This window comes from Haliotis cracherodii, unplaced genomic scaffold (genome assembly GCF_022045235.1).
Source record: "Haliotis cracherodii isolate W230 unplaced genomic scaffold, xgHalCrac1.p SCAF_6, whole genome shotgun sequence".
In the NCBI taxonomy this organism is placed as follows: Eukaryota; Metazoa; Mollusca; class Gastropoda; order Lepetellida; family Haliotidae; genus Haliotis; species Haliotis cracherodii.
In genome coordinates this window covers 46,853,453-46,873,740 of record NW_027266319.1, presented here as the reverse complement: position 1 = coordinate 46,873,740, position 20,288 = coordinate 46,853,453, and the positions used below count along the sequence as shown (strand labels likewise).

Genomic DNA, 20,288 nt, shown 5'->3' with positions numbered 1-20,288 from the left:
CAAGACAGACTCGACACATGACTGGCAGTTTACATGCAGACAGACGTGTATTTGACCAGGACAGACTCGACACATGACTGGCAGTTTACATGCAGACAGACGTGTGTGTGACCAGGACAGACTCGACACATGACTGGCAGTTTACATGCAGACAGACGTGTGTGTGACCAGGACAGACTCGACACCTGACTGGCAGTTTACATGCAGACAGACATGTGTGTGACCAGGACAGGCTCGACACATGACTGGCAGTTTACATGCAGAGAGACATGTGTGTGACCAGGACAGGCTCGACACATGACTGGCAGTTTACATGCAGACAGACATGTGTGTGACCAGGACAGGCTCGACACATGACTGGCAGTTTACATGCAGACAGACATGTGTGTGACCAGGACAGACTCGACACATGACTGGCAGTTTACATGCAGACAGACATGTGTGTGGCCAGGACAGACTCGACACATGACTGGCAGTTTACATGCAGACAGACGTGTGTTTGACCAGGACAGACTCGACACCTGACTGGCAGGGTACATGCAGACAGACATGTGTGACCCATTATTTTGAGTTGATTTGAAGAGTCATTCAAGCAACTGCGGTAGATTCATCCAGCTGAACTGTGCTATCTGTGAAGATCAATGTAGGGTATTTGATCCTGATTAAATTGTATGAGGCAGTTTGATATGGGATCAATTAAGACAACCTTTGTTGGGATTGCTTTGCCTGGTGTAACTGAGTATCAGCACTGGTTTGGTACATTGCAATAGGATTGTTTGGACTTGTGTGCAAGGTGAACCTCACCTTCATGTCAGTGTTGAGGTGTAAGAATGGCACGCTCAGGTCATCGTATAAATCACAGTCTGATTTGTCCAGTGTGTGACAATGAAATGTATAATGCTTCTGTGTTTTTGTACTCAGTCACTATGCCAACATGATATGATATGTTCAACATGTATTATAATGAGGGGAAGATCGGTGGTGATTTCAGATCAGAGTTTTATTTTATACGAATAATCTAAAGATTGGCACTCTGCCCTGTGCTGCTAAGTACTGGTGGTACCACATCACCTGAGGATGAGAGAAGGGGCTTCACTTCAAAGGATATGTATTGTACTGTCTTTCAAAACTAAAACATGTTATAGTGACTTTGTAGACAAGTTATATAGATCTCTGTAAAATATGAAACAAAAACACAGAGGCACTCAAAATAGAAATAGTCTGATGTTTGCATTACAAACATTATGTGAACTGATTTAATTTGACAATAGGAAAATACTCAAATTGTAGAAAACATTGAAAATGTCAGTTGCTAGCATCTATATCCCCTCCATCTTCCAAGGAGAACAATCTGTGAACAATTGTTCAACAACGTTACATTTTATTATTGTCTGTCTTCTGATACAGGGGACCAACTTGCGTCACCCACGATAGGCAACAGCATAGACGTCATCATCTACCCAACAAACAGTGGCAAGCTTGGCTGTGCAGTATACAGGTAGGCAGGCTGCCAGTGAGTGGGTGGGTGTTGTGCTTTATAAATAATAGGGAACATTTCTGGTCAAGATGCTCCCCTGAGGTATGTGTGAAGTTGCCTTCTGCATGTATTGAGACATCATTTCAGACATCACACAAAAACTTACTGGGAAGATCAGGAGCTAGACATCTCCTCCTCAGTCAGCTGCACTCTGCAACATGAGGAGGGTCATATTGAACGGATACAGTGACATACGTTAGATGAGGAGGATCTTATTGAACGGATACAGTGACATACATTAGATTGGGATGATCGTATTGAACGGATACAGTGACAAAAGTTAGATGGGGATGATCTCATTGAACAGATACAGTGATATACTTTAGATGTGGAGGATCTTATTGAACGGATACAGTGACATACGTCAGATGAGAAGGATCTTATTGAACGGATAAAGTGACATACGTCAGATGAGGAGGATCTTATTGAACGGATACAGTGACATATGTTAGATGGGGAGGATCTTATTGAACGGATACAGTGACATACCTTAGATGGGGAGGATCTTATTGAACGGATACAGTGACATACATTAGATTGGGAGGATCTTCTTGAATGGATACAGTGACATAGGTCAGATGAGGAGGATCTTATTGAACGGATAAAGTGACATACGTCAGATGAGGAGGATCTTCTTGAATGGATACAGTGACATAGGTCAGATGAGGAGGATCTTATTGAACGGATAAAGTGACATACCTTAGATTGGGAGGATCTTATTGAACGGATACAGTGACATACGTCAGATGGGGAGGATCTTATTGAACGGATACAGTGACATACATTAGATTACAGCTGATTGTGTTTCTTTATTATAGATATCATTTATTAGGAATAAACATTGTATATATACATAAGTACATATTATATCATATATTCATGATACAGAAACACATGAGGTTAGAATATCTATTTCCTAATAGGACTGCCGGGGATTACAACAAACAGTTTTGGAATAAGTGTCGTACTGGAAGTACCCCGATGAATCCCTTGAAATAGATCAAAATACTAGTTTCTAGTCACTGAGGTAATACCCTAAGGGTCTCAAAAATGTATTTGGAAGTACGGAAATTTTCTGTGCACACTTCTTTTTTCTTGTTCATCTTTTTATGGGGGGTGGGAAGGGGGCTCTTTGTCTTGATTACTGATGGACAGTTAAAAATCCCTGGAATTATTTTTTTTCATTACTTCAAATGGCTATAAAGTGGTTATGGTAGTTTTGATGATCTTTAGTGATACTGTTGAATACACATTTCCAAGAGCTTTCCATATATGGTTTCCAAGTGGGGTCATGTGACCAGCCCCTAATGCATTATGGTTGGAAATTACATTTGAACCTGGTTTGGATGTGCCGAGGATATCATATAATGTCATTCTTAAAATAATCACTGTTTAAGATACAATATCACTCAATGTTGTGACTTTAAAAACAGTATGTATGAATATGGCATTTGAGTAAACTGTCTTTTTTATCATAGAGTGCCAAATGATTTGCAGCCATGATGGTCTACAAAATCACCCACACATCAGAAAACCCCTATCTAAACATACTGGGAACTTTGAATTGATGTTTGGAGATTTGTGGATTGTTTTCAGTTCATTGAAGTATGAATCGGAAAACTGATGTACAAACTTTTGTAAGAATTTGCGTACGAAAACATGTTTTATCTACAATAGTTTAACCAAAAACAGGTGTATATATATATCAAAGCAAACAAAAATGTCCACATTGATAAACATTCCAGGTGTAGGAATACATAATGTGGCGTGACATGAATCAGGTGATTATTTAATCTATGCACATAACTTGACGCGCCTACAAAGTCAGGTGCGAGTCAACAGAGAGTAGGATAAAAATAATGTACATAGGACCTGTCAATCAAGGCAAGAGGTCAAGTGCAACAGTCAGACTGTAGCCAACTGAACAGAAGGCGCCTGTTTCAAATGACATGGTCAGTTACCACCAGATTCAAACATTAGTTCCCTGAGAATGGGAAGACACAGTTGGAAAAATGCTAGATCTCTAATTAGAAATGAAACCCGAAGACATGAAAGTTGTGGAACCGAGGCGAGCAGGGAAAAACAGGCGAGCTAGCCTGGGCCTAGATTTTCGAAACGATCTTAGCTAAATTAATCTTAACAACTTAAGTTCAAAGATAAGATATCTTAAGTTTAATATAAGATAGATTTTTTAAAGTATCGTAAATCTGTCGCAGATCGTACAGAGCTACGATACCTATCTTAAACTCTGACAGAGAACTCATTTGTGTTAGACACTGAAAAAGAGGGATGTTTCCCAATGACGTCACGGGATTTTCACACCGCTAGCAATAACAACATGGAGAAGTGACAAGGAATTCATGATCACATTGTCAGGTCACACTGTTTAACTAGCAATTATTTGAGTGACATTCCGTACAATCCTCTATATGTCCTACATGTAGACGTTTGTTCTTATGATAAGAGATGACTACCCGGACACAAATAGCATTTGTGTGCCATGCAAAGGCGTTTTCAAACCCAATAAATGTTATAATCAATAAGTGTAGTGTTACCACAATATAGCTATTAGAATTGAAATAAGGGTAAAAAGATACTTCACTACTTTCCCTTCAAATGGTCCTCTCGCGAGCGTGCAGAACTTTATGTGGATACGTTGCGTACAATGTCAAGGACGAAAGTAAGGGACGTTATTCTAAATGACAATGACTAGATGAGACCTTTGATCGAACAGCAGGCGTTCAGCATTTAAGATGCGCGTTGAAGTCTGATGTTATGTGGTGTATACTGGTTCTATCTAGATCCATAAATTTAATGATTAAACGATGTCGTTAAAAGTGACACTAATTTCCGTTCGCAAAGCTAGATAATTTAGGAATTGTCAAGTTATGTTGTCACATGGAGCATGCCACATGTTAACGTGAACATACATAAAGTGTAGTCCTTTTCTATCCTTTTAAATTAAGTAGAGCTAATTAACTGATTTCTCTGATTTCATTTAAATCTGGCTGAGGAGCGAAATACATATATAAATGTGTCAAATCTATTCCAGAACAGAGTTCGATGATGTCTGGCTTGACTGACAGCATTGCTGAGGATCATTTACTAGTATTTGTCCGTTGACCCTATACTAAACGATTTTGTTGTCTGAATGGTCTCAAGTATCTATATATTTTTTTTATTATGAAACACGTAGATGTACACTTAAATATTAAAAAAACCAAAATCAATTATTATTTTAAAATTGATTTATTGAATGCAAAATTTAAAGATTATTGTATTGAAGCAGTCTATTATATATTGATCAGCAAACTTCATTCAATAAACATTTTCTACGAACATGTATTGGAAAGTGAATTTTGGACGATGTTCAAACTATTCTACTTTTTGACGACATTTTAAACCCGAACGAGCATGGGAACCAATTCTTTAGTTGATTTTTTTAAACGAAATCTTTGCTTAACTTTTGCTGTCAAAATTTCAATAAATTGTTATGTTTAATGGAATACATCCATATTCTTCGTGTTTTGGAAGTGTCAATTTGAATCTAACAGTTTAACAAAATGAAATGTCAATGTTTGAACGTAAAGCAGACATATTGTTTGGCAAAATATCTATGGCAAAGAATGCCGCCATCTTGGATGAAGATAAAATAAACTTACAACAGATATGGGGCTATGTAAGATTTACGACAAATTTAAGATATTTCAGGGCTACGATAGTTTCAAAATAATAGGCTACGAGAGCCTACGTTTTCCTTACAATAACTTTACGATAATTTTAGGGCTAAGATCGTTTTGAAAATCTAGGACCTGCACGTTTGCTGTTTCATTCCTTCTCTGCCTTGGGTCTCAAAGGATTATTTGGACAATGAATATGCATGAATTTCACTAAATTTCCTGTGCTTGATGATACTCTTAAGTAGAAAGGGAATTCCCTTGACTGTAATTTTGGGATTCCCCAATATTCTGTAGTAACAAAAGTAGTTCGCCTTGGTGGGCGTGGCATAATTTTTTGCTAATCAGAATGCAGGAATATCAATGAACACAACAAAAATGTAATTATTATATGAATAAATATTGTAGATTGTTCCAGATTTCCCAAAAGTCTCTTCAAATAATCTCAATGCAAGTAGTAAAAGTTCTATTATACAATCTATATTTTTAGGAGATAAAAGTACTGTGTTTTCAATGTGGAGCTTGGTTACCTCTAGATTTAACTATGCCAAATTGAATTTGGAAACAAATGCACAGCATGAGATGTTGAATGTTTTATTTAGCATGTTTAAATCTACAATTAACCCAGCTCTAAATTGAAAATGTAGTGTGCTTTTCTCCATTCTACCATGACACAATTCTGAAAAACACTGAAAATGTGACTTCCCAGTTAAGAAAAGTGCCACATTTAAAGCTCTCTGATATCCTTTAACTTGAAATACACTCTCTCTTTCTGCACAAAATGTATTGCCCAACATACTTTCAATATTATAGTTGTCACAAATCTGTATTTTATAACCTATAACTGTACATATAATTATTGGAAAGTGTCTATCTTATATTACATTATCTTCCATGGTGATGTGATTGTCAAAGTAGCTGCTGCAATCAGGGGTGGTTATTGTGACCTAATACCTCTGATTGACACATCCATGGTCACATCCATGGTAGAAAACTCATTCAATTAGCTGTACATAATTCTTAAACATTTGCATTTCGCAAGCGGAAAGCATATTATATGTTACTGCAGGAGTGTCTGAGGTTGTTGAAGCTTTGTGGTACAATAACTACAACAGAGATTGCCATCACAATAGCATCACCATGGTGTGTACCCCCGCCCACTATACAAACAAGCCATGTGTCTGCACACGATGAGGATTTGACTGTAGGAAGATAGAGCGCCAGGTAGACCGTAACCACCCTCCAACTTTGAATCAGCACATTTTGCAAGAAACAATTTGTAGATTGTAGATTTGTGTGTTTCCACTCGTATATACATTCAACAAATATACCACTTCACTGTGACACAGAACATACAAATTTGTCAGCAGTATAAAGAAATATAAGCTAGTACCACATGCAGCATACAATATATCAAGTGCATTATACAGTGTCACATACAGTATACAGTGCATCACATGCATTATACTGTGCACCACATGCAGTATACTGTGCACCACATGCAGAATACTGTGTCACATGCATTATACAGTGTACCATAGGCAGTATACAGTGTCACATGCAGTATACAGTGTACCATAGGCAGTATACAGTGTCACATGCAGTATACTGTGTACCATAGGCAGTATACAGTGTCACATGCAGTATACAGTGTACCATAGGCAGTATACAGTGTCACATGCAGTATACTGTGTACCATAGGCAGTATACAGTGTCACATGCAGTATACAGTGTACCATAGGCAGTATACAGTGTCACATGCAGTATACAGTGCATCACATGCAGAATACTGTGTCACATGCAGTATACAGTGCACCATAGGCAGTATACACTGTCACATGCAGTATACAGTGCACCACATGCAGAATACTGTGTCACATGCAGTATACTGTGTACCATAGGCAGTATACAGTGTCACATGCAGTATACAGTGCACCACATGCAGAATACTGTGTCACATGCTGTATACAGTGTACCATAGGCAGTATACAGTGTCACATGCAGTATACTGTGTACCATAGGCAGTATACAGTGTCACATGCAGTATACTGTGCACCACATGCAGAATACTGTGTCACATGCAGTACACAGTGCATCACATGCAGTATACAGTGCATCACATGCAGTATACTGTGCACCACATGCAGTATACTGTGTACCATAGGCAGTATACTGTGTACCATAGGCAGTATACAGTGTCACATGCAGTATACTGTGCACCACATGCAGTATACAGTGTCACATGCAGTATACTGTGCATCACATGCAGTATACAGTGTCACATGCAGTATACTGTGCACCACATGCAGTATACAGTGTCACAAGCAATCTACAGTGCATCACATGCAGTACACAGTGCATCTGCAGTATACAGTGCATAACATGCAGTTTATAGTGTCATGTGCAATACAGTGTCACAAGCAGTTGTGCTGTCAGTATGCGTATCCTGTGTTGTGCTGTCAGTTCGTGTATCCCATGTTGTGCTATAAGTGTGTATCCTGTGTTGTGCTGTCAGTGTGTGCATCCCATGTTGTGCTCTCAGTGTGTATCCTGTGTTGTGGAGTCAGTGTGTGTATCCTGTGTTGTGCTGTTGGTGTATATCCTGTGTTGTGCTGTCACTATGTATCCTGTGTTGTGCTGTCAGTGTGTGTATCCCATGTTGTGCTGTCACTATGTATCCTGTGTTGTGCTGTCAGTGTATGAATTCTGTGTTGTGCTATCAGTGTGTATCCTGTGTTGTGCTGTCAGTGTGTGTATCCTTTGTTGTTCTGTCAGTGGTGTGTGTATCTTGTGTTGTGCTGTTGATGTGTGCATCCCATGTTGTGCTGTCAGTGTGTGTATCCTGCATTGTGCAGTTGGTGTGTGTATCTTGTGTTGTGCTGTCAGTGTGTGTATCCAGTGTTGTGCTGTCAGTGTGTGTATCCAGTGTCGTGAAGTCAGTGTGTGTGTATCCAGTGTTGTGAAAGTGTGTATCTTGTGTTGTGCTGTCAGTGTGTGTATCCAGTGTCGTGAAGTCAGTGTGTGTGTATGCAGTGTTGTGAAGTCAGTGTGTATCTTGTGTTGTGCTGTCAGTGTGTGTATCCTGTGTTGTGCAGTCAGTTTGCCCTGTCCTGTGTTGTGCAGTCAGTTTGCCCTGTCCAGTGTTGTGCTGTCAGTGTGTGTATCCTGTGTTGTGCAGTCAGTGTGTGTGTATCCAGTGTTGTGAAGTCAGTGTGTATCTTGTGTTGTGCTGTCAGTGTGTGTATCCTGTGTTGTGCAGTCAGTTTGCCCTGTCCTGTGTTGTGCAGTCAATGTGCCCTTTCCTGTGTTGCAGGGATCCAGTAGCTGGGGACATCATTGTGAAGAATGTGGAGGCTGACTCTCCTGCTGACAAGGCCGGCCTCAAGAAGGGCGACTGCATCATGAAGGTTGTTTACCCGTGTCATCAACTATCCATGGACTACCTTGTACATTTTTCATTTTACTTTATAATAAAAGGAATGTCACAAACAGAAGTATTCAAAACAGTGAGAAGTGAATTATAGTATATTGAGTTGTAAGTACCAGTACCAGTTTAATATGAAGACAATAAACATATCTGACAAAACCTTTCGAAAATCCCAGAGAGAATTATTTCTGTTTGACTGAGAAATCTTCAAACTCTTATGGAGACCTGGTTCAATGTATTATATTTGTAAACTTAAACATGTTATGTAATGTTTTTTTCTGTATTACAGATTGATGGATTAAGTGTAAATATTCTCTCCGAGAAGCAGATCTCTGGCCTCACCAATGCCAAGAGAGTGAAACTCAACGTCAAGAGTTCTCTGTATGACAAAGGTACAGTTGATTAATAAAGTTGGCCATTTATTCATTTACCAAATATTGCTGGAAACAATAGCAGCAGTTAATCCTTAATCTGGATTATGTCTTCCGTTGGTGGGGAGTGTCTCAAAATGATACGCAATATATCTAAATTTACTGCCATGTTTATTTATTTGTGGATAAACTTGATTTGTGGATCGCAGTTATCATAGTGATATGTCGTAAACTAAGTCTCGTATGATGCACACAGTGGTACTTTTGATGTACATAAACTGCCACGCCTTGCAGACAAAAATATTCTTAATCACTGCATTACACATAAGTACAGAAAAAACAAATGTCCAACACTGAGATAAATAGCCCCAGATTACTAATACCAAATTTCATATTTACAAAATATCAAATATACACATGCACAAAAGTTAAGTGCCACCATATTCATAGTCTCTTGATTTCACGTGTGGAGAATCAGAAATACGAAATATGATGATGTATGACTGAATTTGGCTTCCATAGTTTCATGAACCCAAATTTGTCCAGATATCACAAGGAAAGCATGCTTTACGTGTTGCTGCAGTTCCCCTACCCTATAAATAGTGAAATTCAAGTTTCAGACATGAGGTTGCATTTTGCTCCTGTGTGAGATTCCCCTTCCAATAGAGGTTGAAAATCAGCCATGGTGAGGAGAAAGTTAACGAACGCTGAAAGATGGCAAGTGATAGGCATGAAAAATGCTGGCATGTCACGCAGGGGCATTGCAAGATAAATGGGTCGTCATCACAGTGTTATCACTCGTTTGATTGTCAAACATGGTCAAACCAATGATGTCAATGACAGGCATAGGTCTGGTAGGCCAAGAAAGACCTCTAACAGAGAGGATAGACGTCTTTTCAGGATAGCCAGACGAAATCCATTTGCCACTTCAACAGATTTAAGACTGCAGTGGATCACCCATCAGAGACTCTCGATGATGACCGTAAGGCGTCGCCTCAGAGCGGCTGGTTATAACGCCAGAAGACCAGTAAAACATCCTCAACTAACTGAGAGGCACATGCGGAATCGTCTGATATGGTGTCGTGCCCGTAGTTGATGGAACTCGGCCAACTGGAGAAGGATCCATTGGTCTGACGAGTGTCGAATGCTGCTACGAACTGTTGATGGTCGACTACGTGTTTGGAGGCAACGTAACACTCGTTTTGCACCAAGGAACATCCAGAAGACCTTAGCATGTGGCAGGGGGTCTGTCATGATATGGGGTTGTGTTTCCTTCGGCTGTAAACTTCCGCTGGTGACAATTCGTGGAAACCCGAATGGCCAACAATACCAAGATGACGTTCTTTGTCCAGTGGTAGTCCCTCATTTTGACAACCATCCTCTTCAGACAAGACCTGTTTACATGGACGACAAAGCTAGACCACACAGATCTCGGGCAGTTTTCACTTATTTGCGTCAAGAAGCTATTGCAACTCTTCCGGCCTGTAGTCCAGATCTTAATCCGATTGAGCATCTCTGGGACATTCTTGGCCGGAAAATCAGACATCGTGATCCCCCAGTTCAAAATCTCGCTGGACTTGAAGCTGCACTTCATGAAGAATGGATCCGTTTGCCTCAGAGAAGCATTCAACAACTTGTAATGAGTATGAGGCGTAAGGTTGAAGTTGTGGTCAATGTCCGTAATACGCACGTTACTGACGTTTCTGTCTTGCAATAGACTCTGCACTCCCTAGGGTGTCTATGTGACACCTGATATGGTCTGCTGATATGACATTTACATGACAAAAAAATGTTTTTCAATGTTTTCTAATGCTTCAATTTCTGGTCTTCGGTAAAATTCCTTTCTGCTCATATTCAAGATAAACTTGCTTTGGGACAACTTTTGCATCACATGAGGTTTACATATATGGCTAATAACAATCGTACATCTCGTTAACAGCTCACAAATATGGTGGGTGGCGCTTAACTTTTGTGCATGTGTATATTACACAATACCATAAGCACCATTCTTTCATCTTGTTGTCTGCTTGTCCAGATGTTAATAAACATAAGTCACATGATGTAGGGTGACAGGAAAGAGGTTATCTAATTAGGGTCCCACTTTGATTGTCAGTTAGGAAAAGGTGACCTGGCCAACTATTATCTGTGAAGTGGTTTATATGGTTTGTTGGAGTGATGGCCGGAGTTGAAAGTTAGGAGTGCCAAATCTCTCATGGAACTTTGTGACATGGCTAGTTCAGAGGAATGTATCAAGAAGTATTTTGATGAATTTGCCATGATTATGGACAACTACAGTTTCAAATCAAGACTAGAAGCTATTTACAACATAGATTAGAATCAACCAGTCCCATATTGCACCAAAAATTGTTGGCTCAAGAAACTCCGTGACCCACAAGATTTCTTCCGAGGGATAAAAGGTTGTCACACTTTTGGGATGTGGAAATGATCTGGGCACATTTTTTCCACCTTTCTTTGTATTCGTGGGTTCTAGAATGAGCAGTGAATTGTTTGATGGCTGTACAGCGGAAAGTGAAGCACTTCTTATGATATGCAACTCCAGACATTTACTTATTCTGTACGATGACCACAATTCGCACATTTCTCCGTCTCTGATAGACTGGGCAAAAGATCATAACATTGTGTTATTTGTCCTCATGGCACACACAAGTCATATTTTGCAGCCAAAGGACGTGGAATGTTTCGGTCCCTTTAAAAAGATTTACAATGCTGAATGTCACAAGCTGTTAAAGTCTGATGGTACCACAGTCAACAGATATAACATCGCCTCCATAGCCTGCAGGCCATATTCTGCTGCTCTAATGCCCAGGCACCTGCAGTTGGCATTCAGAAAGTCTGGAATCTATCCCTTTTTGCCATAAAGGATTGATAAATCAGCTTTCCAAACAGCTGCTTGTATCCACGGATCACTCGATGAAGACAAGTCGCAGCTAGTAACAGCTACTGACCATGTACAGAGCCCATGTTGAAACCCTTTCACTGAGAAGGAAAATCTCAACACTAATGTTGATCAAACCCAATTCTTTGTTGACCAACTTCCCATTCAGAAGAAACAAAGAAAACCACGCAGATCTATCCACAAGATCGACGATCGTTAGCAGCAAAGCCATAACTGAACCAGAGATCAAAATTCAAGTTAAAAATTATGTTAAAATTTTTCTTCTAAACAAAAACAACGAGCAAAGTCACATACATCAGCCAAACCTAAAAGTCCCGCCGAGCCAGCAGCGGGACCATGTGGTATGATTAATCTATTACACAGCCGTGACAGTGAGGATTCGCTAATATCCAATGACGAAACATGTTGCGTGTGTCATCACTTTCAGCCCACTGAACTGGCCCAATGCACATCACTGTTTTTCATACAGTAAGAGGCAGTGGATGTATCATGACTGTAACCACTGTGTGCACTTACAGTATTGTTCTCCAGTGCATGTGCTTCCGACTCATGACACATTTTATTGCACTTGCCATGGTCTGCCGTGCAAACCATCGGTAGAGTAGGAACACAAACTCACCTGTAAATAGTATACATACTTTATTGACAAGATTCTTTTGGGAGTTCTAGAGACAGTGTGTTGAACAACTATCTTTTTCAACTGTTATCTACCGACACAGAAATGTCAATTGGTAGGTATAGATTAGAATTTAAAAAAAATTATTACCCATTAGTGCTACTGGGCTATCGTATATTGCGATGCAATAATCTGCTATCTAATCCACAAATCAAGGTGATGTTACATTTTGTGTGCACATGAATGGCTTATGAATACAAATGGCTTCGGGAAACAAACTTTTCAGTCACAAGTGAAATCTGTCGTCAATTTCTTAAACATTGCTGGAGATTGATGACATAAATTAGTGAGGTGATCCCCATGGATGTTCAACCAACATTCTCCCTTATATTCTTACTGTACAAATTACATGATAGAACATGACAAACAAAGAAAATAATTTAGCAGGGGTAAGAGGATTCAGCGTCATGGCAGTCATCACTTGTTTGTAAACATAACCTTCAGTCTGTTGCGAGTTCAACTCCAAGCATGGTTGTAGCCACCTTCCACAGTGGGGAGCTTTCACTGGTGGCAGCGACAGTATAGAGAGCTCCACGAATGGGATATCACTGTGAGGAGCTTATCGTCTGATTGTATTCAGGGAGTCATCATTATTAAAATACGGGTAAAAGTTCTTAAATCGTGTACAAGTTATTGACGTCCTTAAAGATGCTGTACAAAATGTTGATATCTCATATAAGAAATACATGACTAATGGTGGTCGTTGCTTATCGTACAATAAAACACTGCAGGGAGAATAAACCATGAGGGGCGCAGCCTGCCACTCATCATTTATTTCTTAAATAATAGCTGTTCACTGTCGTATCTTGTATATACATACATATTTTAAAACTACATAGATGAAGGGTCTTTGAAAGGCATTTAGAAGTGATACACATAAGGAAGAGAATATATGGATGTCAACTTCTTTATTATGAGGAACACAACGTTTCAGAGTATATGCTTACGCCTTCACCATAAATTCTCTTACTAAATACACAAATGAAATACAAAATTTTCAAAAACCAACAATACAAACAATATACAAAATAGACAACATTCTCTTTTCTGGACATTGTGGTATGTCAGTGAAGACACAAAGACTGCTGACAGCCTCCTGGAGGCACTGTGGCATCGGGAATTGAAGGGTCTTTTGCCTTGAAATGATCTAAAATGGAATTGTTTCAACTTTTTATCTTTTTACTTTCTCACCCTAGAAGTCGAGTAGTCTGTTACATGCTATTTTATTCATATTTCATTTTCCTGTCCAGATGATAAGGGATTTATTTTGGCGTTTCTAATTAGATTGTATTATGTTATGTCATATGTAAAAATATTTTCAAATGTTTAACATAAAGTATGTTTATTAATACTTTTTGATCTGGGTAAGGGAGTCGTAATTTATTTGAAAATATAGAACTGTGTCATTTTTTCATGCCCCTCCATGAGTAAGTTCATTTATCATGTAACTAAAGCAGTTATCCCCTGATACAAGCCTTTGACGTGAACCACCATGTACGTCCCACCCCAGTGACAGAAGTATGCACATCAGACATCCGGAAATGACACTTTTACCAATGGATGTTTTACATCAGCGCACACTTTCCTCATACCCAAATCTTGCAGCCAGTATGGTTTATCAGAAATCAGAGAAATCAAATCATCCACTGTCATGAAAACTGTACACAGCAGCAAGGCTCTTGACGTCAAGAAACTTTGCACGTTCACACATTATCCAAAAGTTGAATGAAAACAATGTTCCACCAAATTAAAACAGAGATGCCTGGTTACAACAACAATCATTCTGTGAATAATTACTGTCACCTAAATCCTGATCAGCACAAACAAATGTGCAAATCAATTTCAGGAATCATTCCATCCAACACACTGAACACGGTAACATCCCAGCTTGATTTGTTCCTGACTGTCCTGTGTCACACAGATCTTGTGGCCCACAACTATCTCAAGTTGTCCATTTTTCAACACTGTGTTTGCTGGTAAGGAAATTATCGAAAACATGACATCATTTTGGAATACCTCCAAGTTCAGTTCCAGTCAAATAACACTGGATTTTCATCAAAAGTGACAGTCACACTGATTGAAATGTTCTAGTGAGACCTATCTGGCATTGTGATGTTCTGCAAGTGAGAGGGTTGTGAAATTATAGCACAGATATATTCATATACAACGGAATAATCGCTTTTATTGTAATTACTGTTTTTATAGTTTCAAATATGCTGCAAGACATCATTCAAGTATTTTTTTATTGAATAGTTCCAAGCACTTATTTCTAGGCGATGGAATTTTCCACAAGGAGTCCTGGGGTTACTTGTTTTGCTATACACTGCTATAAAAGAATAAATATATCTCTTGGCACAATTAACGTAATATTTCAACAATTTTGGAGCATTTGTTTCTAAATGGAGTATTTGTTTTTCTAAAAACTGTGAGCTGGAAATGATAAAAGAATCCACCACTCATGTTTCTAAATATGGGAAATATCAACCTCATCCCACTGATGGGTATTTCTTTGAAAAAAGCTTAGCAAATACCTGCAAACTCAGTTAATGATAATAATAATAATAATAATAATAATAATAATAATAATAATAATAATAAATATAGCTGCAAAGCAGCAATGGCGGGCTCCAAGTTACACTGTGCACAAACGTCCATGTTCGAATCCTTAAAGGGTTTCCTTGTACCAAATCTGTCACATGTAGGCACAACTTGCAGGGTATTGCCGCTACGAAATTGGCGTGTGCTAAGTCTGTTCTAAACACATTTCCGACATCAAACATGTTCGAATCCTCAAAGGGTTTGTTTGTACCAACTCTGTCAAATGTAATGAACCGCTTGTGAGACATCACCACACGTGTCCCAGTGTGTTCTGAAGCCATGTTTGACTTCGACCATGTTCGAATCCCCAAATGGTTTGCTTGTACCAATGCCGTTAGATGTAATGAACCGCTTGTGAGACATCATGACATGTGTCCCAGTGTATTCTTAACCGATGTTTGACTTTGACCATGTTCAAATCCGCACATGGTTTGCCTGTACCAACTCCGTCAAAAGATAGTCACCGTTTGCAGGACATTGCCGCTACCAAATTGGCGTGTGCCACAGTTTCCCAGAGTGGTTTGCTTTTAACAACACCATCAAAAATAAGGTACAGTAGAAATTGGCAATTGAGAAATGAAGAATCGAGTCAGCGAGTCTGACCACCCGATCCGATTAGTCGCCTCCTTTGACAAGCATAGTTGCCTCTTAGGACAAGCATCGGTTGAAAAAGGCCAATTCTAACTCTGGTCGTCAAGGGTAGGTACACATAATATTGAACAAGATTGTGGAGAACGCTTGAGTATCTGCAAAGCCAGTGAATGGGGGTTTATAGTAGATTTATGAGGCGCTTCCTTCAGTATTTGTACTCAAGTCAATTTGTACTCAATACTTTTTACTAAAATCAAGTAATACCACCAAGCGGTGGTGCTTTCAGTATGCAACCCAGCAAAAATGAGATACATATAGTATCAAAACATCACGCAAACTTTCAATAGTTTCTGTGGGGAACCTTACAAGATATGATCTTTAAAGTAAACTTTCGGTGAAAAAAATGATCAAAATCAAAATCCATTATTGCCGCAACCAAACAGGATATCCAAAAACGGCTATGGCAATGTGTTGTGTTCTGTATGGAGACAATTCTCAGAAAGTTTGAAAGCATTTCATGCAGTGGATTCAGAGGAGATAGTATTTGAAGACAGGTACCCAAAAAACCCTGTGAAAACCTTGATTCCAATATGGTTGCCAAACCGTGTGATCAATGACCAAAGTCAAAGAACAAAAAATATCCAAGAACTAAAGCAGCAGATACATGCAAGGTTTGAAAGTAAACGAACGAACGGTTGTGGAGCAGCAGGGCAAAATATATCGTCAAAAAATACTTGTTTTTCAGTTATCTGCCCTTGGCCTTTGGGCCTACGGCCTTGTGTTTTTGGCGGGCACTAGTACCCACGGTCCACATACACACACAAAATATGAACAAAATCGAGCCAGTGGTTATTTTGCTAGGTCTGGTACAAACATCGGCGGAATAATAAATAATAATAATAATAGCAGCGATGCAGCGATGGCGGGCTCCCAATCGTAATTTGTTGTAGCGGACTCTGTTCTCCATTCATATCAGTCATTTAATAAAATCGAACTTTGGTTATACAGAATACTAAAAACCATTCTACCATGAATTTGGAATTTACTCGATTCTGATTGGTCAATCAGAGGCTATTAAATCACAATAAACCCCCTCTGATTGAAACAGCTGGTTTGACGGCTGCATCACCGCGGAAGCTTATATTCATAGAATAGTACTATTTTCAGTCATTGTCGGTAGGCATATTTAAATAAGTATATCTACAATTACAGGTTACAGAATGCACAGATGCGGTTACTACAATATTCAAAGGATGTGTGGCAATACATTTCGTGCAGAAAAACGCGACAGAAATCAACAAAGGGAATGTATTTACGTTTTGGAGACAACAGAGAGCTTGAAATTTTGGCGCTTTTCTATATACGACTGTGACGTCATATCTTTTGCGTCACAATGAGCGATATGACGTCATAATGGTGACGTGCGATGTAGAGCGAAAGCCTTGGAAAGCTTGCTTTGTTTTCTTTAGCTTACCAAGTTGCCGTGCGTAGATGCTTTTAATGCCTGTCATAGTTCGAGTGAAGTATTACGGTGTAAACAAACTGCTTGAGTATATACAGCACCATATTTTGTTCGGTGATTCTGTAATTCAGATCGATAACCCACTCACAACACTGAACTCAACCCATGCCGCTTCACTCAGTATATTTGCTAACATTAAAGAGTTCGCATTTTATTCAGTCATGGTAGAATGGAGATAAACATACTGTGTTTTCAATGTAGAGCTAGGGTTACCTGTAGATTTAACCGCGCTAAATTTAACATTTGAAACCTCACGCTGCGCGTTCGGTTCCAAATTCAATTTAGCGGGGTTAAATCTACAGGTAACCTAGCTCTACATTGAAAACACAGTATGTTTATCTCCTAATTGAAACTGAGTTCTTAATGACACTAATCTATTACCATTAAGGCATTTTCTCCTGTTGTTATATAAGTGCCTTCCGATATGAGGAAGGATAGGTGCTATACTAAGTACAAGTATAATATGATCTGGATTATCAATAGGATATTTCACCAGTCCGATTTGACAAAGAAATTTTTTTCAATTTTGGCTCTGGACCTGTTAGGATGGAAGATACCAGCACGCAGAGGTGTTGGTGACTTGTTTTTGTAATATGAAGGAAATGGATCTTGTAATTTGACCCGTGCTCAGGGATGAGTTGGCTTAGGACATTATCTAACAGTAACAACACATTTCGGTCACCTGTTGTCATCTCCTTGTTGAAGCAATTCAATCAATCAGCAAAGAAAACGCCATTCTTCCAAGCGTTTGTGATCAAAGTTTAAAAGTAGATTAGCTGTAAACGCAATAGAGATCATAGCACTTAAGTAAGGGACTGGTTTGTAAACCATAATGAAATTGGTAAATAATATTCCCTAAAGTTGGCATTATATCTGGGATGTTTCAGAAAGAAATGGAATTATCAATAATGAACAGGCTCGTATTATAAAAGGGTAATTTGATAGTGCAAAAATCCGTTCCAAGGAAAATAAGGCATTTTATAAAAAGAAAACCAAACATGTTGTACAACGATCCTTTTAGATAGGGAGCAACTGAATGGATCTACTGTGCAAGTATGGGAAACTGTGCACTTTCCGCTGGCAGAATGTATATTACAAACAGCGTGAAGAGAATCTATACAGAAACAGACTATAGAAGTCGCTACCATCGAAACGAAGAGAACATATTAATTGTCTGTTTTTACTTGAAATTGTGGTAATACAATTATGACAAGTACCAGTAAATTGAACGGAGAGTTCAGCGATATTAAACTTTCAATCACAAACGTACAAAATGCGTGCTTTCTGCTGGCAGAGACTGCAGAAAGCAGCGTGAAGAAAATCCATAAAGAAACAGACTATAGACATCGCTACTATTGAAACATGATGTTAACATATAACCTGTCTGTTATAATACTTGAAGTTGTGGTAATACAATTATGACAAGTACGAGTAAATTAATCGGAGAATTCAGGGATATCGAACTTTCAATCACAAACCTACCGTAAATCCCACAGTCCGAAAAAGATTTATGAAGGAGGTGTCCTCAGGGGGTCCTGTTTTGACTGGAGGAGCCCACACGTGGCTCTCGGATGACCCCGCTATAGCTGTCTCGCGATACCATTACCGTGCACGTGGATCACGTTCCAATATGCACCCGACCGACCGACCCAGCCGCATGGGACTGAGGTACGCTGACACGCTGTGAGGCCAATAAACATGTATGCGCAGTTCTTTGCTTAACTCTGTTGACAATGTGTATTGTGAATTCGCGCCAATTGATGCAGATATGAGCTTTCACATAACAAAACATACGATGTCGTTATTTACTCCAAGCTACCCTGTTTTCTATGCAGAACCGTTGAACATACGAGCGCAAACATAAATCTATTTCTATAGTCCGTTTCTGCTTGCGTTATCCATCAGCTGTATAAACACTGTATCTCACGGACCCTGATAACTGATTTCTGTAGTCCATAGCCGAAAACCAGACACAAGGCTTACGTACTAATGTGTTATATAAATAAATACCACTGGTCTACCGACAATAATGTAGCTTATAGTGCCAAGAGAACAGAATCGTATGCACGAGTATTGCTGGCGATTGAAACGGGACTGCAGTGAACGGGACTTACTTGTAAATTTTACTGCTGCTTCTTTCAGTGTCTTATGTTTGAAGAGTTCGTAAAGCACCTTTGTCACCCCCACAAAATGACATTTTCAAAACATGTGAAATAAGAGTTTGATGTATGTAGGATTTATGATTTGTGACTGCATTTCAATATCGAATTGCACATGTAAATACTAAAGATTGCCTAGTCTGCCAGTTATTGAATGATATGGTTAGGAGCAATATGTTGAAAGATGTTGTTATACATAAATTATGTATCATTTCTCTCTCTGTCGTCTTGTATGCGAATTGACTACTATCAGGCTTCGTAACAGCCAATTCCACTCTATAAATACACACGAAATTTGGCCGAAATCGGACAGGTAGTTTTGGAGTTACAGGTGTTTGGAGTTCTGCTATTTGGCAAGTTTATGGACGGGTGCAAAAGAGTTCCCTCTTCAACACTCTGTAGCTCCGTTGTCCATTGAGCTACAGACAAACGGTTTGGTGTTCTGGAATCGCCAGGACAAGGGATATCAGGTCAACATATGACATGCTTATTTTTTCTGCGAAGTTGGTAGTATGGTACTTGGAGACAAAGTTTGGAAGCTTTTTGAGCTGGTAGTTTTAGCTGAGCAGATTTTGGGAGTCAAGTACTGAGAAAAATGGTAAAAAACAGTGCCAAAACACTTAATCCAATATGACGGCCAAACGAAGCAATTTTGCTACATTGGATATGTAGAGAAATTGTTGGGCATCTGGTACAAGAAATTTGGAAGTCATTGGAGCTTTCGTGACGGAGATATGAGCTGTTGAAATTGCGATTTTTTAAGTTGTTTTGAGTTATCTGCCCTTATCTGAGCCTAGCGTCTTGAGATTTTTG

General features: G+C 39.2%; 2 protein-coding genes and 1 pseudogene across 2 annotated transcripts in view; 2 read left to right on the top strand and 1 right to left on the bottom strand.

Annotated features, from left to right (window-relative positions):
• Window positions 1-20,288, top strand: part of LOC139446729 (uncharacterized) — a 36,605-nt gene that overhangs the window by 7,520 nt on the left and 8,797 nt on the right. Inside the window, exons 5-7 of the mRNA XM_071228029.1 lie at window positions 1,408-1,498; window positions 8,528-8,621; window positions 8,931-9,033. Of these exons, the coding sequence (XP_071084130.1) occupies window positions 1,408-1,498; window positions 8,528-8,621; window positions 8,931-9,033 (288 nt within the window). The remainder of the gene's footprint in view (window positions 1-1,407; window positions 1,499-8,527; window positions 8,622-8,930; window positions 9,034-20,288) is intronic.
• LOC139446728 (uncharacterized) overlaps window positions 1,644-20,288 on the bottom strand; it is a 122,382-nt gene continuing 103,737 nt past the window's right edge. The window contains exon 11 of the mRNA XM_071228027.1: window positions 1,644-1,688. Coding sequence (XP_071084128.1) covers window positions 1,678-1,688 — 11 coding nt within the window. The 3' untranslated portion in view covers window positions 1,644-1,677. The remainder of the gene's footprint in view (window positions 1,689-20,288) is intronic.
• On the top strand, window positions 11,505-12,558 carry LOC139445303 (uncharacterized; annotated as a pseudogene).